This window comes from Sciurus carolinensis, chromosome 5, assembly GCF_902686445.1.
Source record: "Sciurus carolinensis chromosome 5, mSciCar1.2, whole genome shotgun sequence".
NCBI classification, from domain to species: domain Eukaryota; kingdom Metazoa; phylum Chordata; class Mammalia; order Rodentia; family Sciuridae; genus Sciurus; species Sciurus carolinensis.
In genome coordinates this window covers 138,069,577-138,094,377 of record NC_062217.1, presented here as the reverse complement: position 1 = coordinate 138,094,377, position 24,801 = coordinate 138,069,577, and the positions used below count along the sequence as shown (strand labels likewise).

Here is a 24,801-nt window from a genome sequence, read left to right as displayed (position 1 = left end):
TGCAAGCACAAGGCCCTGGGTTCAATCCCCAGCACCCAAAAAAAAAAAAGAGTGAGTGCTTGAACAACTCATGATGTGCTACACTATTGTGCTTACTTTTAAACTAATTTGTATCATGGATAGGCCCAAGTACTCATGGTAAAATCATACTTCCATAATTTAAAGATAAATTAGTAACAAATCATAAATTATTGATTTTCTAATTATTCTACATGGGAATATTAACAAAACTTTAGAGAAAGTGCTACACCTCAGGCCTTGGCAAATTAATCATAATGATAAACTCTCAAAACTCAAAATTCATGACAAATATCCAGTTTTTTCAAACTCTGATTTTTCTCAGGTCTACTGCAATAATTTAATTGAGAGAGAATCAATTAATTTTAATTTTTTTCTACATTCAAAAAAGGCATAGAAATAACAAGATTCTAAATCCCATCAATATATACAACTATAATGCATCAATAAATCATGTAGAGGAAAAAAAAAAAAGAAAGAAAAAGATTCTATACTGACTATTTCAGACACTACTGATGTGATCTTTTTTAACTGTTCAATTTCATTATCTTTCTGTATGTTACTGGAGATTAGAGCTTTCAACTGTATTTCTAAAGCTGCAACCAGTTGATCCCGTTCTTCTCTCCACTTTTGAAGGTCACTATTTTTCTCTGCCAGCTGTTCTGTCAGTTTCTCCTACACAATAAATAGAGAAAATACTGAACTAAACCACATGATGAATCTAAGAATGTTTAGAAACTTCTAGAATTTTTAGTATAAATAACACTATGAATGCAACAACAAACAAGATAGATAACAAAATATGTAATCAAGTGTAGATAAAACATTAACCAGAAAATAAAATGCACGGTATTATTATATACATTTAATGTCCATGTTATAATTATCCCTATTCCATCCTCATTCAAAGAAACTGGTTTATTGGATATTTCTTTCAATATACAATTGTAGCGATAGCCTTTAATCTAAAACCAGTATTTCCACCAATATTTGGGAAATGAGAGGATAAAATTATAGTAAAACAAATGACAAACCCAACAGCAATAAATGATAGAAAAGTGAAAAATTTAAAATGCTTCATTTACACTGGGTTCAAAAATCATGAAATACTTATCAGTAAATTAAGGAAATATGTACAAAACCTCAACATGAAAAACTGTAAAACACTGCTAAAAGAGATTAAAGAACCTCTAAATAAATGGAGAGTAAATCTGTGTTTAAGGATCAAAACACTCAATATTGTTAAGCTGTCATTTCTCTCCCCAAATAAGTCTAAAGAGTCAAGGTAATTTCAATCAAAACCCAGTTGGATGTACATGTGTGAAGAATTAAAAGAGCTGATTCTAAAAGTTAAATGAACATACAATGATCAAGAACAGTCAAAATTACTTTGAAAAGGAAGAAGAGGAAGCAATCAACTATCATTTCAAGACTACTACAAAAAAAACCCAGTGTGACAATGACATAAGGATAGACAGAAATCAGTGAAACAGAAGAAAGGGTCCACAAATATGGTCAACTGACACTCTACTGAAGTGTCATTAGAAATTCAACACTGAAATAACAGTCTTTTAACACATGGTACAGAAAGACTTGAATAATTAAATAAAATTTAACCAACTCTAATCTTCTACCACATACAAAAATTAATCCTTGGACAAAAGATTTATGACAAGCTGGGCACAGTGACACATTCCTATAATCCCAATGGCTCGGAAGGCTGAGGCAGGAGGATCAGGAGTTCAAAGCCAGGCTCAGCCACTTAGTGAGGTGCTAAGCAACATAGTGAAACCCTGTCCCTAAATAAAATACAAAATAGGGCAGGAAATGTGGCTCAGTGGTTGAATGTCTCCGAGTTCAATCCTCAGTACCAAAAAAAAAAAAAGATTTATGACCAAAGTAGAAGAGCAGTGGCAAACAGTTGTTCAATACTACCAGTCAATCGGTAATCCACATTAAAATGAGACGACTCCTATCTCACACAAACACAAAAAACAAGTCTAAGATCTAAATATGACAGGTAAGAAGATAAAGCCTCAAAACTTCCAAGAAATGATAAAAGAGAACACCTTCGTGTCCTTGAAGTTCATGAAGAGAAGATTAGGGAAATTAACTACAATGAATTCTAGAACTTCTATTGATAAAAAGGCAATAAGAGAGTGAAAAAGCAAACAGGATATTAAAAGAAGGCCCTTGCATAACATTGCATAGGCTCCTATCCAGAAAAATATAAAGAACTCCTACAGGGGCTGGGGGTGTAACTCAGTGGTAGAGTGCTTGCTTAGCATGTATGAGGCACTGGGTTCAATCCTCAGCACCACATAAAAATAAATAAATTAAATAAGGTATTGTGTCCATCTATAACTAAAAAATATTGAAAAAAAAAATTCCTACAAATCAACAAGGAAAAACTAGACAATCCAACAGAAAACCAGGCAAGGGGACTTGTATAAGCAAAGTCAATAAATAAATGAAACAATTTCAACTTTACTACTAATCAGGGAAAAGCATATTAAAAGCATAAAAAAAAAAAAAAAAAGACTGACAGTATTTTGTGTTGGTGGGAATATATAGCAACTGCAATACTAGTTTGGAGTACAAATGGGTACAACTATTCTGAAAATCAGGCCAGAAATCCACTACTTTCACATATATACATACATTCTATCATCCAGCAATTCTATTTTATATACATATGCAACAGAAATATATGCACATGTGCACCAAAATACTCATTAATGCTGAAATCAGAAAACACCACAAATATCTTCAACATTAAAACAAACAAATGGTGGTATATTTCACACACTGAAATAATCAGCAGTGAAAATGGACTATCTTCAGTTGCATGCAACATGGATGATTCACTCAAATGTCATTCTGAATGAAAAACAATCAGGCACAAAATGTATTCATATCTGCCCATTTATAAAAAATTCAAAATGAACACAACTGAAATATAGCATTAAAAGACAGAATAGTTATTCTCACTGCAAAGAGGCAGAAGACAGAGCCTCTGAGATGCTGGCAATATTCTATTTCTTGAAATGGGTATTAGTTAAAAGCGTGCTGACTTTACAATAATTCACTGAACTAAATGCATTTTTTTTTTTACTTTCTCTCTTATATGTTACAATCAAAAAGCTTTAAAAATAAAAAATGTACTCCTTAACTGTAAATGGCACATACACAACTTAAGTATGGTTATAAAGAAAATGGGAGAAATAAGCAAACTGGCTTTCCCTAGGATCAAAAAACCAATGAGCAGTGGCAGGCTTATAGTTCCCAGCTTCAGGAGACTGAGGCAGAACTGCTTAAACTCAAGAGACTGGGGCCAGCCCAGGCAACATAATGAGACACTGTCTCAAAAAACAAAAAGGAAAAACTCAAAATGGGTTTTCCTGCGTATATTATTGCCCAAGGGACCATTTACTAGGAAAAGTAGCCTTTAACAGTGTATAGTTTTGATTTTACTTCTTGTCTCTTATTAATGACCAGCAAGTTTCACTGAGCTATATAGGACAGCAACAAAGAATCAGAAGCAACCTCTGTAGCATCAGAATTCTGTTCAAACCAATACTTCTTTGCTATAGTTTGGATCTAAAATGTCTCTCAAGTTCCATGTGTTGAAAGTGTGGTCTCCAGATTCACTGTGTTGGGAAGTGGGGAACCTTCAAGAGGGGGAGCCCAGTGGGAGATTATAGGTCATTATTGATAAGCCCTTGAAGAGAATTATGGGACCATGGTCTCTTTCTCCTCTTTTGCTTCCCCACCATTAGGTGAAAGGTTTTGCTCTGTCACATATTCCCATTGTGATGTTGCACCACAGACCCAAAGCAATGAGCCAACAGATCATGGACTGAAATCTCTAAACTACAAGCAGAAAATAAACCTGTTCTCTTATAAGCCGATTATCTTAAGTATTGTTACAGTACAGGAAGCTGCCCAACAAATTCCTAGAGGTACTTCCAATCACACGGATTTGGTACATGAAATGAAATATATGACCATCTCAGAGATATAGTAATGATCAGTAATAGTCTCATGGGATTTCTCATATGACAAAAATAAAGAAAAAAGTTGATACTCTACTGAAATGAGACAATTAAATATAATGTAGTATTCTGGATTAGATCCTGAACCCAAAAAACCAGCAGTCAGAAAACCAGTAAATTTCAAATACAGTCTAAAGTTCAGCTAACAGTATTATAAATACAAATTTATTGGTTTTGATGATTGTATTGTAATATAAGATACCAACACCAAAAATTCTTTTTACTAGATTGTTAACTTTTCTATAAATAGTAATTTCTAAATAAAAATGTAAATGTTTTATTAATAGGATCAAATGAAGTTTATTTTCACCAAACAACACAAAAGCAGAAAACATCAGAAGAGACCCTGTGCTTGCAGAAAGGACAGATACTTCAAGTGCTTTCTGAGATATGGCTTCTGCTTTTTGAAGACTACATATGGTACACAATTAAATTTAGTCTGTCCACAAATCTACCATTGAGAGCTTGAGGGATGCTGATGCACTTTTGCTCTGCCTTTCTATCTATGTTTGGCAGCCCAGGGACAGAGCCAGTGTACTACTTTGTGTTCCCTTTCCACTTCAGCCCTGGATCAAATCAAAAGCCCTAAAGACCTACAAAAGCAACAAAATCTCCTTAGCATCTTACATAATGAGGGAAAAAGTGACCATTGATTTTTCTGCAGGACCAAGTGATCTTAGGATCAATGACGACTCTTCTTTTTCTGACTGGAAACACTATGTATCAAATAGACTAAGTGGCAATTAAAACAGGAAAAGAAAAAAGCAGGCTAAGATGGAATCATACAAGCCAGTGAAAAACTAAACATCATTTCTACCTATGTAGTCTTCTAGAAACTATTTAGTTGACTTTTTCCAAAGCTCTGATAAAATTGGTTTCTGAAGTAACGTCCTAGAATCTGCAGTTTAAAATGTGCAAAGTTTAATATATTATAGGGAAAAACTGCAGCAGTCCAAAAGGAAGAGATTTTTAAGTTCAGTATCTACACATTGACAGACAATTTCCCAACTTGCTAAATGAACTGAGAACAGTTAGAACAACATAAGGGAACCAGTCACAGTGGTATAAGCCTGTAATTCCAACAACTAAGGAGCCTGAAGAATCCCTAGTTTGAGACCAATTTGGGCAACTTAGTAAGACACTGTCTCAAAATAAAGAATAAAATCGGTTAGGAATGTATCTCAGTGGTAGAGCACCTCTGGGTTCAACAACCAGTACCAAAGAGGGGGTTCAGGGAGGAACATAAATGAATGTCAACATAAACAGAAAAGTTATCTTACAAAATCTGCCTTAAGAAAAAAAAAAGTTAACCATGGAGCGACTAGTAAAATACCCCAGGAATAAATGTAACAAACCAAATCAAAGAAAGCTGATGAAACATAACAAAGATATAATGGTTACCAACCACTTCATTTTGTTGCTTTAAACAACGCTCCCTATCTTCAGCGTATTTTTTCATGTCTTTGTTTCGTAGATTCTCAGCTTCTTTGGCTTGAGTAATAAGCATCATTTTTTCTTCTAACCATTTCTTTCTATCATCTTTATATTTCTTCTCAGATTCCTGTAAGTATAAATGGTACAAGTTACTATCACATGCCTGAGTTGTCAGTAAATCTGATTTTATAACATTTTCATGCAACCTATCACTTTGTACCTTCTTAAAAAATAAAAAATAAGTTTTTTTAATTTAATAAGATTAGAATTATTGTAGATTATAAAAAAATTACCTGTTTTTTTTCTTTATAAACTTTACTTTTCTATAAAGTCCACCTACGAATTTTATCAGTGAGTTTAATTAGAAATAATATAAATTTCTGAAAGAGTTACAGTGACTCAAGTCTTCTTGAATTCCAAGGGCAAAGGGGGCTTGGTTTGTGGTAATCACTTCTAAAGGTACAATTCTAAAAATAAAATATTACTGGTATAGGATGCCAAATAAAGAATATTTTGTTGTAACAGGACGTTTATTAAAGGAACATTCAGAACAGCTGAACAGAAATTACAGATTAATAATTCTCCAACCGGGTTCAACAGTCTCTGGGTTCACAGGCATCTAACTTTTTACACTCAAATTCAAAGTAAATTCCACTTGAAACAAAAATAATATCACTTTAAAAGCATCTAAAACCATGGTACTGGAAGAACTATGGCAGTCCATTCCACAATTAGAAAGTTTATAAACTAAGATATGGGATTACATCCCAGAATAATACAAATACACCAACACTTCTCAACATAAATATCTTAATATGGTAGATGTACTATTTTTTATAATGTCATAGACACTTCATTAAATTCCTGGAAAAAAACTGTCCCTTTGTGTTGTTTTCTATATACAGCATGTTAAAGCTGAAAAAGGAAAATATACATAAGTACAAAATAGAATATCTGCTATATAGTATGATATCATATGTATTCCAGTGTTCAGATATATGACTTTATTCTGATTAAATAATTAAACTTTGAAAAGATTAGAAGTAATCAAAATAATGATGATCATCTTCTCCATAGTGGTATTATTGGCTGAGTAAGAAATTTAAAGAGTAGAAAAATAGAAACAAAAATATTAGAAATGAAGACTGGAAAATAAAATGCATAAAATATAAAATGGAGGATCTAATAGCTACATTTTAAATGACACTTAATGGTTTGTATCCTGGGAAATTTTCTTCCATGTCATTTCAACATGCATTGAAAATTATAGATAAACATTTCCCAAGTATTACTTCACATATATCTAGGTTAATTACAAAATATAAAATACTGAATCCTTCTCTTATTAGAAATAGAAATGAAGAGACAGAAATCATACCTGTAACTCATCTTGAAGTTTACTGAGCTTTTTACTAAGTATGTCTGGGTTATCCTCAAATTGTTTATTTGACTTTTTATTACTTGTGGTTTCCAGGTCTTTGCATTTTTCTTTCCATTTTTCCAATTCTGATTTGAAGACACAAAATTATTTTTAAAAACATACAAAAGATATACCACTTAGAGATAATATGTGGTATGGGATATACACAAAAACCAGCAGAGTCCCAAAATATACACCAAGATGAAATTGAGACTATTTTTATGGTTTTATTGGTATATTATAGTTACACATAACAGTTGGACACATTGTGACATTCAAACATATACACAATACAGTTGAATCAACCTCATTTGCCAGTACCTCCGCTTTTCTTCCCCCTGGTCCCATTCCTCTACTCTACTGAGGAACTGAGACTATTTCTAATGACTGAACTTTTAAGAGTTCTTTTCCAACTCTTAGTGAAAAGAAACTAGGAACCTCTCAGGAATTAAATGACTCATGTTCAGAATACATAGTATAAATTCATTTTACCTTTAATTCTATAAGATGTTTATGTATTTCTCAAAAAAATAAAAAGCTATGCCAGGGCTGTGAAAGTGGCTATGAAACTACAAAGTGGAATGTACTCATCATCATTGTCACTTCATCCACCAATATGTTGTTTTAGGGTTTGCAAAGTGCTCTTATATTGATCATCTTCTCTAATCATAATAATAATTGTATACATGGCATATATCATCAGCAGCAGCAGCATTTTACAAGAGGACAAATAAAACTCAATCAGCTCAAGTATCTTGCCAAGGTCATATACAAAATGGCATGGGTAGTTTCCTCATTCTAAATTTCCTGAGGTCTGAGGTGTAGCTCAGTGGTAGAATGTATGTCTAGCATGCACAAGGCCCTGAATTTTATCCCTTGCACCACAAAATACATAAAAACAAAATAAATAAATTTCTTGCTTTTTCTGCAAGAAAAAATTTAATTGTTATTAAGTGCTATATTTTTTTTACATACTTATTCTGAAAGCATAAATACTCTGAGTATTTATGAGATAAACACATACAATAACACTAAAAACCTTGACAGGTATGAAATTCAGTTAAAAGCTTATTCTTAGCATCTAGGGATATTACAAGTTACTTGCAACTTAAAACTCTTAAATGATTACAGAGTGTCATTATTCCTTATTTACTACATGCGAATTTTACTTAGATAGAATGATTTTCATCAAAGTGGAAACGATGAGCAATAGGGCAAAGAACACACCATTTTCCATTATGAATTATTATAAATTCCACAGTACTTTAAAAAGGGAAGAAATCTAAAAAAATAAAGAAACTGAAAGACTGTTTTGAGATATGAAAATAATACTGTTTTACCTGTGGCCAGCCATTCAACTTCCTTTAATTTAGCCTCAAGCACTTGATCTTGTTCTACCTGAGTCTGTTCTTGTTCTTCTAGTGTCATTCTCATGTCTTCAATCATTTTCTCTTTAACATTTAGATCTAAATATTTAAGAAAAATATGTTACAATAACATTTTCTAAATTAAAATACTTTTATCAACTATAATAGAATAAAAATTCTATATAGTCAGACACTTTTTCTTGTTCATAGCAGTATCCTCTGCCTAGAACGCTATAGGCATCTGTGATGCATTAAATATATACCTGATTTACAGACCAATGCTTGAATGACTGCAAAATAAATGAACAGAAAAGGAATCTTTTCAGATTAAATTAGCAATTTTCAATATAAAAATATAACTATTAATAAACACAAATCATAAGAATTTAGGGAAAATTTTTACTTAGCAAGATACTAATTTTTAGCATAAATATTCTCAAGCCAAAACTAAAATCTTTACCTTCTAAAGTTAAAAAAGGTTCAATCCCAATTAGACTTATTTTCTTAAATTTCAAGTAGTTACTTTTTCTAGAAAATTCAAAATTAAATAGTATCCAGTTTCTCAGGAATGAAAGTGCTACTAGCCTTACCAAAATTGTTTCTGGCCCTTGAAAAACTATTACAGTAACAACTTGTAAAGAATTCTGTTTTAGCCTGGAGTGGTGGTGTATGCCTGTAATCCCAGCAGTGGGCGGCTGAGATAGGAGGATTGCAAGTTTTTAGCCAGCCTCAGCAACAGTGAGGTACTAAGCAACTCAGTGAGACCCTGTCTCTAAATAAAATACAAAATGGGGCTGGGGATGTGGCTCAGTAGTTGAGTGCTCCTGAGTTCAATCCACAGTTCCACCATCCCTCCCACCCCCCCCAAAAAAAAAACCTTCTATTTTAAGTCACTGGCTTACAGTGGTCCATGCCTGTAATCCTAGCAGCTTGGAAGGCTGAGACAGAAGGATCACAAGTTTAAAGTCAGCCTCTGCAGCTTAATAAGGCACTGTCTCAAACTAAAAAATAAAAAGGGATAGGGATGTGGCTTGGTGGTTAAGTGCCCTGTGTTCAATCCCAGTATCAAAAACAAAAACAAAAAAATCTATTTTAACCCTGTCTGCAAGAAACAGATAAAGAAGAAAGATCAGTTCACTGCCTGTAGTGATGACACGGTATCAGGGCTCATTTCAAAGAACTAATGCTGATGTCAGAGGTGGTAAAGCTAGAAATGCAAAATTCAATCTCAGGTTGCTTTAAATGATATAAACCCAAGGAATGGCTCCCTCATAGTGCACATAAAGCAAACTTAAAACAATAAGAAAATTATGTAAGTAATTTTCGGTATTTCTGTCCATTTATATGTAAGCAGGAAATGTCAGTAAACTCTTCCTGGGACTTCATTTTTCTTTCAAAAAGCACAAAGTAGAGGTGAAAGACCTCTACAGTGAAAACTACAGAGCACTAAAGAAGGAAATTGAAGAAGACCTTAGAAGATGGAAAGATCTCCCATATTCTTGGATAGGCAGAATTAATATTGTCAAAATGGCCAAACTACCAAAAGTGCTATACAGATTTAAAGCAATTCATATGAAAAGTCCAATGATGTTTTGCATAGAAAGAGAAAAAGCAGTCACGAAATTCATTTGGAAAATAAGAGGTCCAGAAGAGCCAAACCAATCCTCAGCAAGAAAAGTGAAGCAGGAGGCATCACAACACCAGACCTAAAATTATACTACAGAGCTATAGTAACAAATACAGCATCATATTGGCATCAAAACAGACATGAAGACCAATGGAATGGAACAGAATACCCAGACAAACCCACATGCATACAGATATCTCATACTAGACAAAGGCACCATGTGTACATTGGAAAAAAGCCTCTTCAACAAATAGTGCTGGGAAAACTGGAAATCCCATTTCATTGAGATTAAAATTTAACCCCTATCTCTCACCCTGCACAAAACAAACTCTAAGTAGATCAAGGACCGAGGCATTAGACCAGAGAACCTACACCTACTAGAAGAAAATGTAGGCCCAAATCTCCATCATGTCGGCTTAGGAACCGACTTCCTCAACAAGACTCCTAAAGCACAAGAAGTAAAATCGAGAATCAATAAATGGGATGGATTCAAATTCAAAAGCTTCTTCATAGCAAAGGAAACAATTAAGAACATGAAGAGATAGCCTACAGAATGGGAGAAAATCTTTGCCACCTGAACCTCAGATAGACCATTAATCTCCAGGACATATAAAGAAAACAAAAAACTTAACAACAATTAAATTAATAAACCCAATCAATAAATGGGCAGAGGAATTGGTGCTTCACAGAACAATTCATCAACGAATATATGAAAAAATGTTTGACATTTCTAGCAATTAGAGAAATGCAAATCAAAACTACTCTAAGATTTCATCTCACTCCAGTCAGAATGGCAATTATCAAGAATAAAACTAATAACAAGTGTTGGTGAGGATGTGGGGGAAAAGGTACACTCATACACATTGTTGGTGGGACTGCAAATTGGTGCAACCACTCTGGAAAGCAGTATGGAGAATCCTCAGAAAACTTGGAATGGAACCACCATTTGATCTAGTTATCCCACTCCTTGGAATATACCCAAAGGACTTAAAATCGGCGTATTATAGTGATACAGCCATTTCAATATTTTTGGCAGCTCAATTCACAACAGCAAATCTATGAAACCAATCTAGAGGCCCTTCAACAGATGAATGCATAAGAAAATGTGGTATAATACACAATGGAATATTACTCAGTCAAGAAGAATAAAATTATGACATCTGACAGTAAATGGAGACTGTCATCCTAAGTGAAATAATCAGTCCTAAAAAACCAAAGGTCAAATGTTCTCTTTGATATGTGGATGCTAACACACAATAAGTGTGTATGTGGAGAGGAGGGGAGAGAGAAGTTCATTGGATTAGATAAAGGGGAATGAAGGGAAGGGAGGAGAAGTGGGATTAGGAAAGACAGTAGAATGAATCGGACATAACTTTCCTATGTTCATATATGAATACATGACCAGTGAAACTCCACATCATGTACAGTCACAAGAATAGAATCCTAATTAGGATAAGTTATACTCTATGTATGTATAATATGTCAAAATACACTCTAGAGTCATGTGTATCTAAAAAGAACAAATTTAAAAATTTTTTAAAAAGCACAATGTGCAAATATATTGAGATTATACCATTAATTTTTATTTTATTCAAAGACTATCTCTCTATTTTAACTTGTAAGCTATAGACTAGGAAGAATGAATTTGCCTATCTATGTATCAATTAAGAAAGTCCCATAACACCCCTGATAACCTCACTAATGACTATCTGTTATTCAAAAGGTAGGCACACTGGAACAGAAAAGGAAAATAGAGAATTATTATCTCAGTCACTGCCTCTAAAAATTTAAATTTTATTTCAGGGAAGATTTAAAAAATACCCAACAAACAAAATGGAAAATAAAGCTAAGGCTGAGACGGGTATATGTCATCATAGCTATTGAAAGATATATCTAAAGATAACTATTAGCTATCCTAGTGAAATAAACTACTATCAAATTAACAAGCAATCAAGATTTTAACATTCAGAGGAAAGAATTCCTGAGAACTATAATGCCCTTGGAAGGTTTCAAGCAGAAAATGCGTATTAAGTATGACATTTGAGATCAGGAAGTGAAAAGAACACTATTCAAGCTAAGAATGAAAATGACATATAAAATTCTGCATTAAAGATTCTCAATTAGTAATAGTTCCAATTTATTTTAGAGTATCAGTTTAACAGAATTTAGTATAAAGCAAATACAAAAGCTTTAAACCATGTGATACCTCACATTTCACTTATCACACTAGTGATACGTTTAGAGTATGATAACAACTAATTTTGGTAAAAATGTGGAGAAATGAGTAACAGGATATTACTGCTCTGACTAGTATAACCATTTTAGGGAGCAGTGCACTATTTATCAAAATCATAAATATACGCAATTTGGGCCAATAAAAATTATTGATAGGAATATCCCTTACAAATATATTTACATGTGTACACCAAGACTGTGGTACAAAAATATTCATGGTCATGTCTGTAATAACAAAACCTCATGTCCAAAATAACCAAAATACATTTTTATCAAAAGAAGTAATATTAAATAAATTATGATATGTCAATAAAATGAAAAAGCCTTAAAAAGAATGTGTTTAAAAAAGACGATAAAAAAAAAAGAATAAGGTAGATCTGCGTATTATTATATGGAAAAATTTCTCTAAAGGTCCCAAATACGAAGACCTGCTCTCCTGGGATCTTTTCCTGGAAATCAAACAGTTCCAGAGGAAATATGATCTTTTATTTTCTTTCTTTCTCACAGGAATGAAGGCAAAATGAACAGGGCAAGCTGGAGAACAAAACAAATTAGTCTGAATAGAACAGAAGGGTTATACAATATTAGGCTAGAAAAAGGTACGATGGAATGCCAGGCTAGAGGGGGAAAGTTTATTGTGTGGGCACTACAAAGTGAATGAAAGCATTTAATAGAAACATGGCACATGAAAGAAGAGTTTTAGAAAAATTTAATCTAGCTGTATAGCTACACGAGAAAGCACATTTGATATAAGACCTGGCAATGGACAGATATGAGAAAACACTGGGAGAAAATAACAATTTAGATATTGTTAACTGAGTGTAAGGATAATCAATAAGATTATTTAAATGGGCGGGCAAACATTTTCTGTGAAGAGTCAAACAGTAATCATTTTAAAGACTGTCCCACCTATTTACCTCTACCATACAGCATGAATACAGCCACAATCAACCTAAAGACCAATGTGTGTTCCTATGTTCAAAAAGCTTTATGTACAAAATAAGGCAGAAAGGATTTGATTTGAGGACTGTCATGTACTAATACCCTACTCTAAGCAATGGAAACAAGATTTCAGTAGTAGTAACTGATAATCAGAAGGTTAAGATACTACAAGCAGAATTTAACTTTGGGATTCTAAAACCAGACTCAGCAAGAAAAGAAAGCTATAGGCCAATGTCCCTTATGAACACTGACACAAAAGTCCTCAACAGAATACTAGCAAACCGGAGTCGGGAGTGGTAGTGCACACCTGTAATCCCAGCAGCTCAGGAGTCTGAGGCAGGAAGATCAAGAGTTCAAAGTCAGCCTCAACAAAAACCAAGGAGCTACGCAACTCAGTGAGACCCTGTCTCTAAATAAAATACAAAATAGAGTTGGGGATGTAGCTCAGTGGTTGAGTGCTCCTGAGTTCAATCCCCAACACACACACACACACACACACAAAAAAAAAAAAAAAAAAAAAAAAAAAAAAAAAAAACCAAACTATACAAAACCATTATATACTATGATCTCATAAACTGAAATTTTAAGTTTGCTCAATATATAAAACTAATCAATACAATATAATGTATTGGTAAGGAACAAAACTACACAATTATCTAAATCGAAAAAAAAAACCAAAAATTTGACAAAAATCAAACAATCTTTCATAATAAAAACATTCAACAAAGTAGGAATAAAATGGAATTCTCTCAACCTGGTAAAAGAGATCTACAAAATTCATACCTAACATTATCATAAAGTAAGAATGTATACTCTCCCTAATTTCAGGAACAAGACAAGCATGTCTGTTCTCACCACTTCTAGTCAACAGTGTTCTCCAGGGTTCAGCCAGGAAAATTAGGCAAGAAAAAGAAATAGGGCAACTAGATTGGAAATTAAGACATAAAATTATCTCTAACTACAGATAACAGATATAAAATCCAAGGAAATACACAGGAACACACAAACAACACAAATATACATACATTTCATAAGCACCCATAAACCAGTTCAGCAAAGTCATAGAATATAAGATTGATATAATTAAATCAATTTTATGCACTGGCAATGAATAATCCAAAACTAGTATTAACAATTCCAGTTTTAAAAAATGCAGAGAGAATATAGGTAAACTTTATTTTAAAAAAAAAATCCATCCTCAACAGACAGTTGTACAAAATGTGCACACTAAAAACTAAAGACCATAATCGAAAAAAATTATAGACTTAAATGAAAAGATATCCCATATTTAAAATTAATATGGTTAAATAGTAATCTCTCCAATTAGATCTATAGACAGCATAATCTCTACTAAAATTCTAGATAGATTTTTTTGTAAATTGACAGGTAGACATACAATTCATATAGAAATGCAATACACCCCAAATAACCAAAGAAATCTTACAAAAGAAGAACAAAAGTGGGAGAATTCACACTTCCCAATTTCAAAATTTACTACAAAGCTACAGTAACAATAAGGTAAAATACTAGCATAAGGACAGACGTACAGATCAAAGGAATAGTAATGAAAGCCTGGAAATAAACAATTATAAACAACTTATTTTCCACAAAGTTGTAAAGATAATGTAATTTGTGAAAGAACTGTTTTTTTTAATAAATGATGCTGGAACAAATGAATATCCACATACAAAATAATGAGGTTGGAAATCTACCTCATAATATAAAACAATACACTCAAATGCATTAACTCTAAATAGGCCCAAGACAAATATAACAGTTAAAACTATAAAAGAAATTTTTTTGTATAAAACTATCTTTCTATAAAAGAGCACAGGAAAGACTGGTTTCTTGGACATGACAACATTTTGACTGTACAAACAACTAAAAAAAAATCTAGATAAATTGGACTTCATCAAAATTTTGAAGTGTCTGTGCACCAAAGAACACTATTAAAAAAGGGGAGCAGGTGGAGCTCAGTGGTAAAGCATTTGCCTTGCATGTAAGTCCTAGGTCAATTCCCTTTCCAACCCCAAAAGAGTCACTATCAAGGAAGTAAAAACAGCACTCCACAGAATAGGAGAAAACATTAGCATATCATTTATCTGATATAGGTCTAGTATTCAAAATATACAAAGAACCCTCACGACTCCATAGCAAAGGCACACATAACCCAATTTAAAAATGGGAATTACTCCAAAAATGTAAAAATAGTCAGTAGCATAGGAGATATCCAATATCATTAGGCAAATGCAAATTAAAACCAATGACATATCACTTTATACCCACTAAGACATCAGGTCAAAATTCATGTCCACCCATTGTCTATATATGAATATGATCTTATTTGGAAATAGGAATTCGGCAAATGCGATCAAATAAAGAATGAGCTCATACTGGATTTGGATGGGCCCTAAATCCAACAAGACTGGTGTGCTCATAAGAGGAAAATTTGGATAAAACCAAGAGAGACACGACACAGATGTACACAGAGGGAAGACACCATGTGAAGACAAGAGACAGAGACTGGACTCAGGCGCCACAAGTCAAAGAAAACCCACAATTGCCACTAACTATCAAAAGCTAAAAGAGACAAGGAAGGAGTCCTTCCTAGACTCTTTGGACAGAACACACACCTGTCAATACCTATACTTTTGACCTGTTTACTGAGAAAAAACAAATTTCTGTTTTAAGTCATCCAGTTTATGGTACTTTGTTACAAAAGTCTATAAAACTAATAAAATCAGCTATAATTTTTTAAAAATAAAAAAGTACTAGTGATAATAAGTAACTGGAACCTTCACCTATTGCTGCTAGGAATATAAAAGTGGTAGTTTGTTTAAAAAAAAACAAAGCCTTTTAGAGGGCTAGGGTTGTAGTTCAGTGAGAGTGCTTGCTTGCCTAGCACATGTGGGGTGCTGGGCTTGATCTTCAGCACCACATAAAAATGAACAAATAAAATAAAGGTATTGTATCCATATACAACTAAAAAAAAAAAAGTTTGCAATTCCTCAAAGTTACCATGTGACCCAGCAGTTACCCTCATAGGCATATATCATCCCCAAGAAAATTGAAAACATATGCTTACCCCAAAACTTGCATATAAGTTAAAAAGTAGAAACAACCTAAATGTCCATCAACTGATGCATAAATAAAATGTGGCATATCTATAAAATGGAGTACTATTCATTCACAAAAAGGGATGACACACAATATGGATGAAGCTTGGAAACATTATGTTGAATGAAAAAAGTCAGACACAAAAAAGACATATATTACATAAATCTCTTTAACATAGAATGTCTACAACAGGCAAATCCAAAAAAAACAGAAAGTAGATTTGTAACTGCCAGGGGTTGGAGGGTATCAAGGGAGAATGGTTAGTGATAGATGCAGAGTTTGTGTTTAGAATAAAACGTTCTGGAATTAGTGGTAATGGTTATAGAACCTTATGAATACACGATGGCCCATTAAACTTTTTAAAGCATATACAATTTTAAAGAGTGAATTTATGCCATAAGTACTATATCTTAACTTTAAAAAAAAAAAAGAATTTAAGAAGATAGCAAAATGGAAGACATTCAGGATTTAAATAGAAATTTAGAAGGTAGGGAAAGACATAACCTAAAGATGCCATTTTTATTTCATTGTCTATAGGATAATATCTCCTATACAACTGAAGTCATAGGAGTAAATCAAGAGAGTAAATAAAGAGAAAAAAAAAAAAAAAAGATGATATGGGCTGGCGATGTAGCTAGTGTTAGGCCATTAGCCTGGCATGTGCTATATGCCCTGGGTTAGATCTCCAGTACCACAAAAAAATAAAAAAATAAATTTGAAAAAACATGATGTATCTATCAGGAAAGTTGTCAGAATAGTTGTGACCCATTCTGAGAAAGGTGACTAGCAAAGAACAGATCACAAAAGGTAAAGCTAGAGACTTTCAAAAGAGGGGGAGCTACGTAGTACCTTTATATTATACTCACAAACCATAAATACTATTTAAAAGTGAAAATGAGGAAAAGGAAAGTGGAAAAATAACATCAAAATAACCTAAGAAGTCACATAGGGATTGCAAAAAGCTAACACATTTCAAAGATGTAGGTTATAAGTGACTTGGGAGCAAGCTGCAAGAACTTGGAAAAGATGAAAGGTCATATAGTAGTCACAGTGGACCTATGGCACACTTCTCAATATTTGACAGAAAAGAAAAATTTAAATACAATAAAATTTATAGGCATCCTGCTCCAAAAAACATTTTCAGAACAGCTAAAATCTATCCACATTTGCTAATAATGACAAGGAGCTAAAGTAAAAGGAAATCCTAAAATACGGAAATATGTTGAGCATGGTGGTGCATGCCTGTAATCTAAGCAACTCAGGAGGCTAACACAGGTCAGCGTTGGCAATTTAGCATGACTCTCAGCAACTTCAGGACACCCTATATTTAAATAAAAATAAAAAGGAATGGGGATGTAGCTTAGTGGTATAGTGCCCCCAGGTTCAAACCACAGTATTCCCACCCTCCCCCCAAAAAACAATTATTATTACAGAAATAGGGTACGTTTAGGGACAAAGACCTAGGAAATACAAAAGAAAACAGGACTGTGTGCAGAGATATATTTTCACATCCATATTTACCACATCAATTGATGGCTCATCTAAATAAATAATCTGGTTGTCTCACTCCTTCTATTTTTTGATCAAGTATAAATAGCATGAATTAATGAAGAGGGTCTGAGACTTAAGAGCAAAGCCAACCAAGCTTTAAATTCCAATTCTATCACTCACACAACTAGGAAATTAAAGAATGAGTGACGTAGCAAAGAGAACTCAGGATAATTTTAATATCAGAAATGTTTATATAATCTATAAAATTTTATATTTCAAAAAACAAATCAATACAATTGAAGACAGTAAAATTCAGCACCTATGATTTGAATGAAAATATTGTCATTTTTTAAAACTCTTTAAAATTACAAACTAATTTAAAAGCTATTTTATCTGATGTGTATTCTTTCCATAATTTTGTCTAAAAATCTATTCCAATCATTGTAAACTATGTAAATATGACAGACTTTATTTTTCACAAAATACTGATCATTACCAAGAAATCCATTTACATTTGCATTCACTGAATAATGCATACTGTTTTATTCTACTACCATTCTAAGAAAAAACCTCCTCCAACCTGTGATCAAACCAAGAGCCTTACAAATGCTAAGCCAGCCCTCTACCCACTGAGTATATCCTCAGACCACTAATAGTAAACTTTGAATTACTCATCAGAATCAACGCTTTTTTCTTTTAATAAAAGTACATCTTATGTTGTTTTTACTTCAACATAGTATTTTCAAAGGAAAATGTTAGTCACTGCTATTGCAACTAGATTTTTGCAGTTATTTAAGTAATGAAAATAGAAATTTATTCCTGACCTTTGCGCACACTCTCATATTGTTGTAGAGCTTCTTTCACTTTCTGATTATTTAACTGCTCCTAAAAAAATGAAAGAATATAAATTAAATGCAAATGTAACTTCAATCCTTAACAATATTTAACAGTGGATCTTGAAATCAGGGATCAAATTAAGTCTGAAATCAGTCTCCTAGGCAGTTGAATACTAATCTCAAAAAAAAATGTAGGGTGAAAAGGATAATTGGAAAACAAACAAAAACACTGTATACTTTTAATTTATGACTGAGTCAACTTGTTCAATACTTTTAAGTAAATGTTTTCTTATATACCACAAAACGCAGAAACAAGCAACTAGACAGTCACTATGTACTTAATAGAAGAAACAAGGAAACCATTAAAAGTACAGTTCACCCACAGGAAACTCAAAATGAAGGAAAAATAGAGCACTCCACCCCCTCCATCTAGATGCAAGATTTGGAAAAAGTAGTAGGAGTCTTAACGGGCAAGATTTAAGTATGGAAATCCTACAATTCTAATCTGTCATGTAATCCAAACTTCATTCCCAATTTCACCTAACTTCATCACTATCTCCTAACTTTATAAAGTCTTAGGCAGAACCAATATAAAATCTGCAGATCTTAGTCCTATTATGAAAGAACAAACAGCTATATTAAGAATACATTGTGTTAAAAATTAAAAATATGTGTTTACACCAAAATAATCATTAGTATGTTTCATTTAAAAGCAAATACAGTGAAGATTCGGGCCTACTTTTTCTTCTATTTGGTGCAAGGGTCTCTGATCTAATTCCTAGGTCCTTGATCCATTTTGAATTTTGGGCACGGTAAGAGATAGGGGTTTAATTTCATTCTAGTACATATGGATTTCCAGTTTTCCCAGCACCATTTGTTGAAGAGTCTATCTTTTCTCCCTTGTATGTTTTTGGTACCTTTGTCTAGTATAAGGTAACTGTACTGATGTGAGTTTGTCTCTGTATCTTGTATTCTGTACCACTGGTATACCTGTCTATTTTGGTGCCAATACCATGCCAATTTTATTACTATTGCTCTATACTATAGTTTAAGGTCTGGTATTGTGATACCTACTGTATCACTCTTCCTGTTCAGGGCTGCTTTGGTTATTCGAGGTCTCTTATTCATCCAGATGAATTTCATGATTGCTTTCTCTATTTCTTTGAGGAATGCCAATGGGATTTTAATTGGAATTGCATTGAATCTGTATAGCACCTTTGGTAGTATGGCCATTTTGACAATATTAATTCTGCCTATCCAAGAACATGGGAGATCTTTCCATGTTCCAAGGTTTTCTTTAATTTCTTTCTTTAGTGTTCTGTAATTTTCACTGCAGAGGTCTTTCCCCTCTTTTGTTAAACTGAATTCCAAGTATTTTTTTTTTTTGAGGTTATTGTGAATGGAGTTTTCCTAAAATCTATTCCATATGCACTTCAGATAGAGCACTAATCTCCAAAATTCATAAAGAACTTAAAAAACTTTACACCAAAAATACAAAGAACACAATCAATAAATGGCTAAAGAACTGGGCAGACACTTCACAGAAGAAGATATACAGGTGATCAACAAATCTATGAAAAAGTGTTCATCATCTCTAGTAATTGGAGAAATGCAAATCAAAACCACCCTAAGATTTCATCTCACCCGAATTAGAATGGCTATTATCAAAAACACAATAACAGATGTTGGCAAGGATGTGGGAGAAAAGGCACAATAATACATTGCTGGTAGAGTTGCAAATTGGTGCAGCCACTGTGGAAAGCAGTATGGAGATCCCTCAGAAAACTTGGAATGGACCCACCATTTGACCCAGTTATCCCACTCCTTGGTTTATACCCAAACAACCTAAAATCAGCATACTACAGTAATGCAGTCACATCAATGTTTATGGCAGCTCAATTCACAATAGCTAGATTGTGGAACCAGCCTAGAAACCTTTCATAGATGAATGGATAAAGAAACTGTGGTACATATACACAATGGGATATTATTCAGCCATAAGAAGAATAAAATTAAGGCATTTGCAGGTAAATGGATGAAGTTGAAAAATATCATGCTAAGTGAAATAAGTCAATTCCAAAAAACAAAGGTTGAATGTTTCCACTGATAAGTGGATGATGATATATAATGGGGGTGGGGGTAGGGGGTGAGAGAAGAATGGAGGAACTTTGGATTGTGTAGAGGGAAATGAGCAGGGGAGGGGAGAGAAGGAAAGATAGTGGAATGAGACAGATATCATTATCCTATGTACAGTATGATTACACAAATGGTATGAATATACATCGTGTACAACCACAGAAATGAAAAATTGTATCCCATTTGTGTACAATGAATCAAAATGCAATCTGTAAAAATGAAATTTAAAAAATAAAAATAGAAAAATAAAAGCAAAAATGGAATACAAATCTGTATTTGTTAATTGTTGCCTATCTTAATTAATATCAAGCAAAATATAACCATTTACAATAAAGCAATTTTGCTTTTCAAGTGTCTTTTTAAAGAATATGTTGTAATACCTCTGTTTTACTTTTAATTATTTTTAGATTTACAAAAAATTTACAGGTGGCAGGGAAATTTGTTGTATAACCTTAACTCAGCTTCTTCTAATATTACAACACCTGATACATTCATCAAAAATCAAAAATTAACACTGGTGTAATACTATTAATTATACCACAACCTTCACCACAATTCACCAATTTTCCCACTGTTATCTTTTTTCTGTTCTAGGATCCCCCAAGATATAACACTGCATATAGTCATCATATCTCCGTGGTCTCCTTCAATCTGTGACAGTTCCTCAGTCTTTCCTTGTTTTTAATGACCTTAATACGTTATACTAGGCAGGTATTATGTAGGACATCCTTACCTTGGGTTTGTAAGATGTTTTCTCATGAATAAACACAGATTACCAACTTGGGGGAAGAATGCCACAAAGGAGATATACCCTCTCACCACATCATTATCAGAAAGCAAATTCACCAATATGACTTACTACTAATGGGTCTTACTCTTGAACACTTGGTTTAAGGTGGTATCTGCTAGGTTTCTTTTCCATATTCTATTTGTTAGAAGCAAGTCACTATGGACTTATTTAAGTAAAAAAAAAATAAAACAAAAAAAAACAACAACAACAAAAAAACAATTTTTAGGAAAGATCCGGGCTGGGAATATAGCTCAGTGGTAGAACACTTGCCTAGTATGTACAAAGAACTAAGTCCAATCCCCAGCATTTAAAAAAAAAAAAAAGACAATTTGTTATTAAAAATGAACTTACACATTTTATCAGAAAAAAATATACCAACAGAATGCACTTAAATCATCATTAAAAAATAAAACTGTTACCTGGAGTTGCTGAATGGTTCGCTGTTTCAGATCTATTTGCTGAGAACACTGGTTTTTCTTTTTCTCCAGTTCGTTAATTTTACTCCTCAGTAATTTTTCCTCGTCACGCATTAGAGACACCTATAAAGTAATGTTTATAAAGCAAATTAAATATTTTTTCAACTGTTACTTTTTGTTAAATTCATACCCACTTGTTCAAAATTCATGTCCTCAAAACTGCATTAGAAAAATGTATAGATAATATTAAAATAATGTATACTATTAATTTTTTTTTTAAGGTACCTGGGATTGAATTCAGGGGCACTTAACCACTGAGCCACATCCCCAGCCCTTTATTGTATTTTATTTATAGAGACAAGGTCTGAATGAGGGCCTCACGAAGTTGCTGAGGCTAACTTGGAAATCACTGATCCTCCTGCCTCAGCCTTCTGAGCTGCAGGGATGTATGTATCACCAGCAAAATAATGTATATTATTAAGTAGAAAAAGCATCCATATGTTTTCATTTTTTAAGGAGAAGGTAAAAATGATGGAGGAAGGGAGAAGCATAGCGAATGAAAGTAATTAGCAACATTTGATATCTTGGAGGGAAACAAGTGCTGGGAAGAATGGGAAGGACTTTATGCTCACTAAATATATCTTTGTACATTCTGAATTTAGAATAATTAAATTTTAATAAAAAACTTACTATAAAAGTCACATTACATACTTTCTTAAATATCATCTGCAGAGAAAAGCTACTTCTTAATTTTTTGGAGGGATTTGATTTTTAGCAGTCCTTAAAAGGAAAAAAATATTCTAATTCTACATAAGGCACATACTTTTCTTAATTTTGGTCTTTCTAATTTGTTAAAGTTGGCTACATTTTCCTTTATGAAATAACTGTTCTCATCATTTTAAGAAATATAAAGTTGATAAATGTTCTGTTAAATCATAAAATTAGTTTCTACGCTTTCTATGTAAGAGAAATGATCTTTATCATTGGTCATACAACTTTTGAAATAACCTACCTCTTTCTGTACTTGCTCAATCTGCTTTTTGGCATCAGTCAGTTTCTCTTTCAGCTCAGCATGATCTTCTTCTTTCCTCTGAAGAGCTGCTTTGAGTTTCTGGGTAAGAGCAGAGCTTGCAAAGAGTTCCTCTTTCAATCTAAAAAACACAAGCCATTTTTCTATAGTGACACACCATTAACCACCTGGGATCATCATATGAACCGGTAATAATCTTTACAAAATTACATATCTTCACAAATTTGGAATATACAAACTATGAATCAGAGAATTTTATTTTTTTTAATAAAGTGATCTTTGCAGATAATTTTTGCTTCTAAAGGTTTATAGGAACAGAATTCAAGTCCTTCACTTATCATACACACTATATTTAATCAGATTAAATTATGTCCATCTAATAGAAACATAAATTCTTTGTAAAATTTTCAACAGTTTAAATAAGATTTACTTACTTTTCTGTCTCCTGTCTCATGGTTTCTTTTTCTTCTTCCTTTAATTGAAGTGAATGCTTCATATCTTGCAAATTACTTGTTAATTGTGTGATTTCTTCTTTCAACTTGACTTCCTTGGCACTTAAATCTTCGATGTTTTTGATAGAATCTTGAAGATTTGCTTGAAATTCCTTTAGATTTCTTTCTAGCTTTAAGATGATAGATTCCTTTTCTAAAATGTCTTGCTCTAACTTGGCTGAATGCCTACATTCATCTTTCTGAGTCTCTAAGATTGTTTCAAGCTCTTTTATTTTGGCTTCATAGCAAGCAACATCTTGTGTAAGTTCTGAAAGTGCTCTTTTTCCTTCAACTACAAGCTGTACCTGAACATCAAGACTAAAACTTTTTTCTTGCAGTTCTTCTTTCAGCTGCTTTATAAGACTTTCTCTTTCTTTTAGTAGGTCGCCTTGATTCTTCTCCTTCCTCTCCTTCATTTTAAGTTCATTGTTTTCATCCTTATAGCCTTTTACTTCTGCCTGTAATTTTTCAATTTGTTGTTCCAGTTCCTGGATCTGATGGCTTTTTTTGGAGGAGGCCTTCACTATCTCCTTACATTCTTCCCAAATAGCTTCAATACTAGAGTGGAAAGAGCTTTCCCTACTGAGTTCCTGAACACGACATTCTTTAACCTGTTTACCTAACAAAAACTCATTATCTAAAAGGTGTAACTCTGTGTTTGGCAAATTATATTCCTGAGAGCCATCTGACAGATCCCTTAGATTGAGTAAATCTATGTTTGAGATCTGGGAAATGGAATCAAATGAACGGAGTTCATCTATTTTTGTTTGCATTAATTTTATTTGTGAAACGTTGTTTGTGATGCTCCTTGTTGCAGTTTCTATCTCCTTTGATAGTTTCATGATCTTTTCCTCCTGTTCTTGATTTATTCCTTTCTGCTTATGTAATTCAGCAATTGCATTTTCATAATTTGACTGAATTTGCTGAACTTCTGTACTCAAAGTTAAACTCTTTTTTTTCAGAAAAAGAAGTTCTTGCTGCAAACTAACAATCTGTTTATTTAATTCTGTTTTTTCCTCCTTTTCATGTTTAAGTTCATTCTCAACAGTAAGTAAAAGTGTTTTCAGCTCTTCATTATTTTCTTGTAAAACTCTAATACTTTCCCCATCTCCTGAAATGGTCTGCTGCATTTCTTCACTTTTCTTTTGGTCTTCAGGGATAACTGAACCAATAAGTCCTTTAAAATTAAGAAAATTATTATTAATCTTGCAAACTTTAACTAAAATATTACCATATAAGCCAATATTCAAACATGAAACTTATGAAAGTTAATGTTCAATGAAAACCTAAAACTATTGAAAAAAAAGGCTATATACTATAAACACATTTATAGAAAAAAAATATTTACACAAGTTAAATCAGAGTTAGCAAAAGAGGGACAGCAAACTGATGATAG

General features: G+C 32.9%; 1 protein-coding gene across 6 annotated transcripts in view; it reads right to left on the bottom strand.

Moving 5' to 3' along the window:
- The window catches only part of Kif20b (kinesin family member 20B), a 70,142-nt gene that overhangs the window by 14,730 nt on the left and 30,611 nt on the right, over nt 1-24,801 (bottom strand). For 5 of the 6 annotated variants that reach the window (XM_047554536.1, XM_047554539.1, XM_047554540.1 and 2 more), the window contains exons 19-26: nt 23,349-24,582; nt 22,897-23,035; nt 21,888-22,007; nt 18,531-18,591; nt 8,268-8,393; nt 6,886-7,013; nt 5,479-5,634; nt 517-693 (exon numbers count right to left, since the gene is read on the bottom strand). In XM_047554536.1, coding sequence (XP_047410492.1) covers nt 517-693; nt 5,479-5,634; nt 6,886-7,013; nt 8,268-8,393; nt 18,531-18,591; nt 21,888-22,007; nt 22,897-23,035; nt 23,349-24,582 — 2,141 coding nt within the window. The remainder of the gene's footprint in view (nt 1-516; nt 694-5,478; nt 5,635-6,885; nt 7,014-8,267; nt 8,394-18,530; nt 18,592-21,887; nt 22,008-22,896; nt 23,036-23,348; nt 24,583-24,801) is intronic. The other variant, XM_047554541.1, reaches the window with a different exon arrangement.